An 8,797-nucleotide genomic window follows, 5' to 3' on the forward strand; every position below is an offset into this window, starting at 1 on the left:
GATTCTAATAATTACAATTTAGACATAGATTAATTAAGCTAGTATAGTTGTATATGAAATACATTTATATATTTATTGTTAGACATACAAGGACATACTTACACTTGCATTGAATGTGCTATAAGTTAGAGAATAGAATTGTAGAACAATGATCTATAAAATCCATTTCCATTTCTCACCCCTATGAATTTGAGATAGACTTATTTGTGAGGTTGGGAAAGTTAATATTAAATTTTAAGCCAAATAGTCTAATTCATTATGTAGATTTCAATTCCTTCGAAGGAATCCAAACAACCCTTTAGATATTTACCATTAAAAGAATTGGTTTTAGATATTTACCATTAAAAGAATCGGTTTTAGATATTACCATTAAAAGAATCGGTTTTAGATATGGAGGACGCTTAAACATTCATGCTTCGATGTAACTGAAACATTTTTTAGGTCTTCCTTAAAAACTACATGCCTCCTTTCTCATGGAGAACTGGAGATTGGAGCATTTGGATCAACTAGAATGATCATATTTTTTCTGGGCAATACCTCCACTGATTTTTTTAGATATTGTTTTATCCCTTATCTAAAAAATCAATGGAAGCATGAAAGAAAATCTTTAGAAAGCATTTGGCCTGGTTATACATGGACCAAAGAAATATTCCTCTCATTCCAAATTATAAATCGCTTTGATTTTTTTTTGGTACATTCCATTTTGCTACACATTTAAATATAATAACATGTCCAGATCAAACAATTCTGGTTTAAAATAAGTATAAATATGTATATTTCATAATAAATCAAATGATACTTATCCGATATCATATTAGTATGTTTTTAAAAATGTCAGAGAAGATTGTTCGAGTTAGCACTGTAGCTACAAGTACATTCTTGATGGGATGGAGTCATCAGTATATATAAACAGTAGGGAACGAGCCCAGTGTTTCCTAAAAAAACGATTAACGGAGCACAACCAGAAGCATCAAAGTGCCACAAGTATCCCACAGTTACATTTGCCTTTGAAAGAATTTTACAGTAAAGTGCGGGCATCCGTAGCTACATCGGAGGTGTGAGGTGTGCTGCATCTGCAACAACGTGAACCATGGCCACGTACACCGCCACTTCAATCGGTTGGTCACCAGCCATCTCTTCATGTAAACAAGGCTTTTATGCTCTGGCGCTATGTTCGCTTGAGCTTATGTACTTTCAGCCATGGCTTATCAACCAAGCGAATAGTATCAATTGCATAAACACATATAATTTTGTGAATTATAAACATATATGATTTTACTGTTATAACACAGCACTACTGTCCAGTTATTGGTTGTCAAATCACAACCAGACGGACTAGAGAAACCGTGCTCTTCCTTTTGCTCGAAACAATTTCCTATGTTGCACCTGCATCATCCAACAAAGACGCAAGAAAACAAAACATGTGTGAGACACATTCAGAAGGAGACCAAAACTAAGTTCAGTGTGAAATGATCAATATAAATGACCACATATGAGTTGATCACACAAACAAATTGTCTAACGATATAAACAAACTGTTAGATCAAATGAAGTGCTCAGGTTTTAAATGTTTCACTGACTTCCATTAACTAACAACATCACCTAGAAGCTAGAAGCTTAATATGTTGAAGAAAGGCAGGCAGCCTAGCTCAACATTATGCTACTAGAATAAGGCATTCAAATCAAACTGAGTTGCACTCAACTGCTCCCCCCCCCCCCCCCCCCCTCCTCCTCCTCCTCCTAAGAGTCAAAATGTCATACTTAAAACAACAGGTAGTTGTCTTCTGTACATGTCCTGGCTATACTTTGAGGCTAAGAGGAAACTTGAAAAAAAATTGCTCGGATTTACAAATCAGAACATAGAGCAAAAAAATCCCCTCACTGGCAACCCAGAAAAAAGAGTGGCAGGGCATCAGTCTATGGCTCTTGCGGTTGGTTTGGGCCCTCCTAGCTGGGGGTAGTTGCAGTGGTTGCTAGCCCAGAAAGTTGTGATTGGCCAAGGTTATGGTGCTTCCCTATAGGGTGAAGGCGGGTTTGAGAGGTTTTCTCAGCCTGTTTTGTTTAGGCTCTTCTTGGGGAGGCTGTCCATAGGGTTGAGTATTTTTTTTAATTGTGTTCAGGAAAAACTGAATAGTACCTGCAAATATGAGTGATATTCTTCCATGGACGAAAATGGGAGATCAAACTAATCACATATGCACATTTCATGCCTCAGACAGGCTCCTAAGCTCGTCGCAGTGAGGTGTAGGGTAGTCCTTGGCCCATTGGCGCCGTTGGAGTTCCACATGGCAATATCTTCCAAGTAAACTCTTATAGTCCTTCAAAACATGCTGTTCAAGATTCTCTCTAGACTGACTCCCCAGTGGAAACCGCTGATCAAAATCTTGTTTGCTGACAAAGTACTCCACCCCTTGGTTTTGAGTGACCCTTGAAATGGGAAAGTAATATGTCTTTTGAAGGGAGTACTCAGACCGACGCGCTGGAATAAATGCAAGCGAAACAATGAACAGTACCACCACAAGGTGAATTAACACTGTTACATTTATGCCGGAACTACCCTGCATTGAATGTTCCCTTCTCTGTTGCTGTTGCCTGCCTGTTCCCCTAGCCCTGTAGGTATTCTGAGCATGGAACAGATTATCATGGGTGCCATAAAAGAAGGACCTGAATATTTCATCAGGATCAAAATCTTCTTCGTAGTTATAGAAGCCACTTCTTGCTGGCCTCCTCCGCCTAGCAGCTCCCCGCCTCATGACATTGGGATATTGCTCATTGAATTCATGGTCCTCAATGGTGCCTGTCTGATCATAAGTCCTTCGTGACTGATCATTGCTTAGGCACTTGAAAGCCTTGCTTACCAACTTGAAAGCATCCTCTGACCCAGGAGCCTTGTTCTTGTCAGGATGAACCTTCAGTGATAACCTCCTGTAGGCCTTCCTAATTTCCTCCACAGAGCATCTTCTCTCTACACCAAGAACTGCATAGTAATCCTTCTTTTTCCTGATATCCTGAACCACTCTAATATTCTCCTCAGTGTAAGCCTGATCAACATTTAAAGGACCAACAGATTCTTTTGGTGTTTTGGGGTCTACACGAGCTTGGCCTCTTCCAGTCTTGTCTTTGCAAGTAGCACTGTTCAGGATGCCAACCTTCTCAACTGGGCTCAACAAATCATCAAGTGGAAGACTCGGGTCCAATCTTTGAGCAATTTTAACTAATTTTTCTGCACGCTGCCTATCCCCAGATGCAAATGCAGATTTTGCAAGCTTGACAGACCTCAAGGCCTCATCTTTGTTCCCATCCATGAGTCCAATCAGCTGTGGGTAAAATAGGCCAAAACCTCAAACTGATGACCTACGAAACAAAAATACTGGATTAACAAAACAAAACAAAACAAAACAAACTACCATCTAATAAAACTGGCTAACGAACACCAATCGCCATGAGATAAAATGATATCTACAAAAACATTACAGGAATTTCGCAGGAATTAGTTCAATTTCATAGGAAAAACGCAGGGAACAGGACAATTTCCGGCGTTCCAAAGGGGGCCTAAATATTAGATGGATCCTCTATAGCCGCATGAGTTATGCACATCCTAATAAAACAGAATGATCACCTTATCAATTCAGAACTACACCAACATCATAGGATAAACCAGCCGAGAAAGACCGCATGCCCTCATCGGCCTTCCGCATCATCTAAACAGGACATCAACATGCAAGAAACAGGGCGATACCATCCCTAAACAATCCTCTCCTAAACCTCGATGTGTCGCGACACCTCGAAGTCACCGAGAAGAACCGGCCGCGCGTCGACCGAATCTGAGAGGAAACTTGCATATTTGAAAGCTGGGGATGATTTGAGACCGATGGATCAGGGAGCTCACCGGATAAGAGCGAGGGGAGGAAGATCACACCCCCGCCACCGGAGAGGGGAAGGAAGCCTTCGGAGGAGAGGAGACGGCACGGCGAAAGGCGCTGCACTTTTCTGCTAAGACCCTCAGATTTTCTATATTTTAATTAAATAAAATCGGGAGAGCGGCTGGTGCTGCTGCTACTTCTGGACTGGGCCCGCAAAGGCCCATCCCCAGCCCGGTAGGGATCCACGAACCGCCACTAGATTCCACGGCGGGGCGCGAATCCCAAAGCGAGCAATCCACAATTCCCAGCACCAGCACCCTCGCGCCGGCATCCGCCGAAGCTCCTCGACGCGAGCCCTCCTCGCTCCTCGCCGCCGTCGAGTCGTCGCAGGTGAGGCAACGCGAACCCCTCTCCGCCCCGGCCGGGAGCCGCAGTCCCCCGGTCGAAATCTAGTGTGCAATTCTGTTCCCGTAGCAGGTGCTGCTTCTGCAATTATTTTTTCTCGTCCCGGGCGTTTCGGCGCCCAGAATTCGATTTGTTCCTGGCCAGGATTACTCGGTTTTAGTAGTTGTGGACTTGTTCCCGTGATGCCGCACCAGTTCGGCAGTTTATCCGTAACAGTTTGCTTGGAATTGTTCCCTACTGCTGGCTGATTCAGTATCCTTGTTGCAGCAACGATGACCCGGCGGAACGGCTGTACGATCTACGTGGGCAATCTCCCCGGCGACATCCGCGAGAGGGAAGTAGATGATCTCTTCTACAAGGTGAGTCCCTATATACTGCAGGGCTTATCGTCGAAAGCTAGATCGGTGGGGATGTTGTTGTGGTGTCAGTCAAGCCTGCGAGTATGATATGGGGAGATTAGAGGAGTGTTGGTATGATATGGGGAGATTAGATGAGTGTTGGGAATAGTTGCCTTTAGAAGTGGCTCAATATTGCTGAAGTGGAAGAGATGCCTATGATGTAGTGTAGGGTTTGCTCATATTGATATTTGAAGCGCAATAGAATCTTGCTCTGAGTTTTATAATTGTGCGTTGGACCATGTACTTGTTTTTTTATTTTGTTTTCGCTGTGTAATCACCACCTATTTTGGCAATGATTTAAAGTTCTGTTCGTTGTGGACTTCACCACTGCTAACTGTGTTTTGCCTTCTAACACCATCTAGTCCAATGGATGGAGCTCTGGGAGGGAAGGCAATGTGGATTGTGAATGGTCAATTTTTGTTTGTATCTCTACTTTGGTTGATTCACTTTCATCTAGATGTTAATTTTATGTTTTACCTTCTGCTTCTACAGTATGGACGTATCGTGGAAATTGACTTGAAGATTCCACCAAGGCCTCCTGGTTTTGCTTTTGTTGAGGTAAGTAGGCTGGTGTCCGTTCGATATGAGGATATTTTGTACTCATTAGATTTACAATCATAATTTGTGCTTGGTTCAATATTTTTTTTTTATCACAAACCTTGTGTTGTCAGTGGTGATATTTTAGGAGGTTTTATACCTTCTTTTAAGATAACTAAAAAGAATATTGCCTGAAACGCTTATTGTTCCAACATGTCTAATGTACACAACAATGATAACCGTGGAATAGATCAGTAATGGTAAGTACTCTATTAAATGTTAAGCAAGGATTACTAAATTATTCTCTAAAACCTATAACACAGACAGGCTAAGATGATGGAAGACTAACAACACAGTGATGCATTTTGCAGTTTGAGGATCCACATGATGCTGAAGATGCAATATATGGCCGTGATGGATACAACTTTGATGGCCATAGGTTGCGGGTAGGTGGATCTTGAGAGAGCTCCTGGTTACAGAGATGATAGCTATCTGAATTCTTCTAATGTTATTTATACTTTATATCCAGGTGGAATTAGCTCATGGTGGACGAGGCCCATCTTCTTTTGATCGATCTAGCAGCTATAGCAGTGCTGGGCAACGCGGTGCCTCTAAACGTTCTGATTACCGTGGTTTGTATTTTTTTATTCCCAAATTTCAAAGCTTCAGCAACTTGAAATCTCTCTCTGATCTTACTGTATTGGTTCATTGATTATGCAGTTATGGTTACTGGATTACCTTCTTCAGCATCATGGCAAGATCTCAAGGTTTGCTAAAGATCTGAGGTCATTAGCTATTGTTTTTGCCTTGTAATCCTTAATTTTACTTTCATTCAGGATCATATGCGGCGAGCTGGTGATGTCTGTTTCACTGATGTGTATCGTGAGGCTGGAGGTTAGTTTTGACACGTTCTGATGTTATCAATTTATTACACATTAGGCTCACCTTTTGGATAGCATGACTGTCATTCAAACTGTACCATGTCATATTTTAGAAGGAATGCCTATTAATGCTCGTACATAATTTTATGTTTATGACTGCAGCAACTATTGGAATAGCTGATTATACTAACTATGAAGATATGAAACATGCGGTATGTTTTAAAGTGTTCTCTTCATCTTCCCTTTAAAATAGAGGTTATGCACTGTCATCGGAAACTTTTTTAGTTTTTTTTTTTTTTTTCATATGGTTGATCACTGGAAAATGACAAATTTCATGATATGTGTAATCTTTGTACCTTTCCATGCATACTTGCATATTTCCATGAAGATATGTACTGACAACTAGTTACTTTTAGATAAGGAAGCTAGATGATTCTGAGTTCCGTAATGCTTTTTCAAGGACATATATCCGGGTATGGTCATTTTTGTCCTGATGATTTTGATTAGCAGTACCCAGATGCTGTATCGACACATTTGTTTCACCTTCTCAACTGAAAATTAGCATGCTCTCATCAATTGTCTTACTATAGGTGAGGGAGTATGATGCTAGGCGCAGCCGTTCTCGCTCCAGAGGCAGAAGCCGTAGCCGCTCTAAGTCAAGAAGCAGAAGTCATAGCCGCTCATACTCAAGAAGTAGAAGCCGCAGTTATAGCAAGAGTAGGAGCCCAAGGTATATTTTTTCAATTGTCTTCATGCTCAAATGTTGACTAGGGCACATCTAAGATATTAACATTCATTTTTTTTTGTTGATTCAGATCTAGATCTGCTTCTCAGTCAAAATCACCTGTTAAAGCAAGGTATGAACAGTTAAATTTGGTATTGATTATTGAATGATTGAATGGTTTGAAATTTGGGAAATTTCTGTTTTCAAGAAACTAATGGTAACTCAAGATATTGGTATCTAACAATTGCAGGGGAAAAATATCAGTAGCCTAGGTTTTTTTAGATTTGTTTTGAAATTTTCCTTTCTGTTATTGTACTTTATGGCTTAAATTATGTTTGTTGATGCTGTATTTTTCATTACATGAATTTGGGTTTTCACTGCATCTGATTATTAACATGTAACATTGTGTGTGACTGTATTTCTTCATTGTTGAAGATTTGCTCTTTTCTTCACTAGATTGGGGCATTGTGAGGATCTGGGGATTGCATTGGTAGGATAATGGAATATTGAGAACATGATGATGGTTTGGAACGTTGGATAGTCAGCTGGATTGTGATGCACTGTATGACAAGTGGACTGCAACCAGCAATAGGAGCAAGATAGGGCTGGCACCAAAACATATATGGACTGGAATTTGTGGTATAATCGAATACTGTTGACTTCAGCATTTCCATTCTGAAATATAAAACCTTGGTCTTAATGATGAGGTTGTGCCCTTATCCTCAGCTTTAACATTGAGGATTTTTTTTTTTAAAAAAAGGTTGCACATCAGAAAAAGAAAGCTCTGGCCCTGTTGGACCATTTCAATCCATGTTGGCTGTATCGTTGTTTGCTGAATGTAATTTTCTCTTATGAGAAATTGCAATTTCTAAATAGATTTTGAGCTTCCTTGTATATCCTTGAAAACAACTGAATGATGGAGGCATGAGTATATATATGTATGGGTTCTACGATATTTGGGTTAAATCATATTTTCATGCAGCATTATGGACTAACATTTTTTATACATTTTGCAGATCACCATCCAGATCCCCTCCTGTTTCTGTAAGTTTTTGAAATAAATAACGCATTTTTATCCAATACTTTTTTATGTGACCAGTTGAGTGTTGTACAGCCCCCACGTGACAAGTCTATAAGCAGGAGTCCTGCCAGGAGCAAAAGTCTGCCCCGATCTTGTTCTCCGGTATGTTTTCAACGGCACCAAACCTTCATACTATTAGTCACTTGTTGGTATTCTAATGCTAAAGCATATATTATATGTGTTTTGTCTGGTTGATTGCAGGCAAAACCTGAATGAATCAGATTCTGCACTTGAAACATTCAGAAATGCAGAGCTCAAGCTAAAAGATTGCTGTACGGATTATGAGCACTGTGCTAGTAGCATTGCTATTCCTTCTATATTTTTACAAATACTCTGTTCTTTGAGGAGGTCACTGTATGCTCTACTTTGTACTTGACATGGTGCAAACGTTGTTGAATTTTAAACTTAGCAGAACGATGGCTTTGATTAGCTCCATTCATTGGTCGAGCTCCATCCATTCCTTCCAAATCTTAACTGAACATAGCAAAACATTGTTGTATGGAGTCATTGTTATTCTTTGATGCACTCCCTTGTGGAAAAACAAAATTGGAATTCTACCACATGTGATGCCCCTTAAAGAAGCAACTATAGCTTATGATTAGTTGCAATTGTTTGCTTTTGTTCAATCAACAGATATGAAGAATAGAAAGGGTTGGGATTTAAGCCTTTCTTTTTGTTGTATGCTAAACTTTTTCTCGATATTTGATAATCTTGTTAGTACGGAGGAAGTATCATTCTGCATCATTTGTGCAATCATTGGTGGTTAGGTCTATTTCTGCCTTTTTGGTCATTACATGTGTTTTACCTGCCTTTAGGTTGTGTTACCTACTGCACCGAGCGTAGTGAGTGATCTTTTGTGTTTCTCTGCAATACTGTTACCGTGGAACAAAATCGAAGGGTTTTTTTTT

The 8,797-nt window shown here is 40.3% G+C and overlaps 2 protein-coding genes across 5 annotated transcripts; one reads left to right on the top strand and one right to left on the bottom strand.

Annotated features, from left to right (window-relative positions):
• On the bottom strand, nucleotides 785–4,034 carry LOC8077903 (chaperone protein dnaJ 49). 2 transcript variants are annotated; one of them, XM_021448417.1, is made up of 4 exons: nucleotides 3,890–4,000; nucleotides 3,620–3,824; nucleotides 2,138–3,354; nucleotides 785–1,386 (listed from the first exon to the last, which is right to left on the bottom strand). In XM_021448417.1, exon 3 carries the CDS (start codon nucleotides 3,303–3,305, stop codon nucleotides 2,205–2,207), a length of 1,101 nt encoding a protein of 366 aa, XP_021304092.1. In that variant the 5' UTR covers nucleotides 3,306–3,354; nucleotides 3,620–3,824; nucleotides 3,890–4,000; the 3' UTR covers nucleotides 785–1,386; nucleotides 2,138–2,204. The 2 variants fall into 2 exon arrangements, with proteins under 2 accessions (XP_021304092.1, XP_002440975.1); XM_002440930.2 differs by lacking the exon at nucleotides 3,620–3,824 and having other exon boundaries at nucleotides 3,890–4,034.
• On the top strand, nucleotides 4,114–8,449 carry LOC110430546 (serine/arginine-rich-splicing factor SR34-like). Of its 3 annotated transcripts, XR_002447893.1 has the most exons (15): nucleotides 4,114–4,253; nucleotides 4,536–4,627; nucleotides 5,159–5,224; nucleotides 5,575–5,649; nucleotides 5,733–5,835; nucleotides 5,924–5,970; nucleotides 6,040–6,097; nucleotides 6,247–6,296; nucleotides 6,501–6,557; nucleotides 6,675–6,814; nucleotides 6,900–6,941; nucleotides 7,265–7,447; nucleotides 7,825–7,852; nucleotides 7,923–7,991; nucleotides 8,091–8,449. XR_002447893.1 is itself a non-coding variant. In XM_021448310.1 (14 exons), exons 2-14 carry the CDS (start codon nucleotides 4,541–4,543, stop codon nucleotides 8,103–8,105), a joined length of 837 nt encoding a protein of 278 aa, XP_021303985.1. In that variant the 5' UTR covers nucleotides 4,115–4,253; nucleotides 4,536–4,540; the 3' UTR covers nucleotides 8,106–8,449. The 3 variants fall into 3 exon arrangements, 2 of the variants coding, with proteins under 2 accessions (XP_021303985.1, XP_021303986.1); XM_021448310.1 differs by lacking the exon at nucleotides 7,265–7,447 and having other exon boundaries at nucleotides 4,115–4,253; XM_021448311.1 differs by lacking the exons at nucleotides 4,114–4,253; nucleotides 7,265–7,447 and adding an exon at nucleotides 5,029–5,075 and having other exon boundaries at nucleotides 4,535–4,627.

Source organism: Sorghum bicolor, chromosome 9, assembly GCF_000003195.3.
Source record: "Sorghum bicolor cultivar BTx623 chromosome 9, Sorghum_bicolor_NCBIv3, whole genome shotgun sequence".
In the NCBI taxonomy this organism is placed as follows: Eukaryota; Viridiplantae; Streptophyta; class Magnoliopsida; order Poales; family Poaceae; genus Sorghum; species Sorghum bicolor.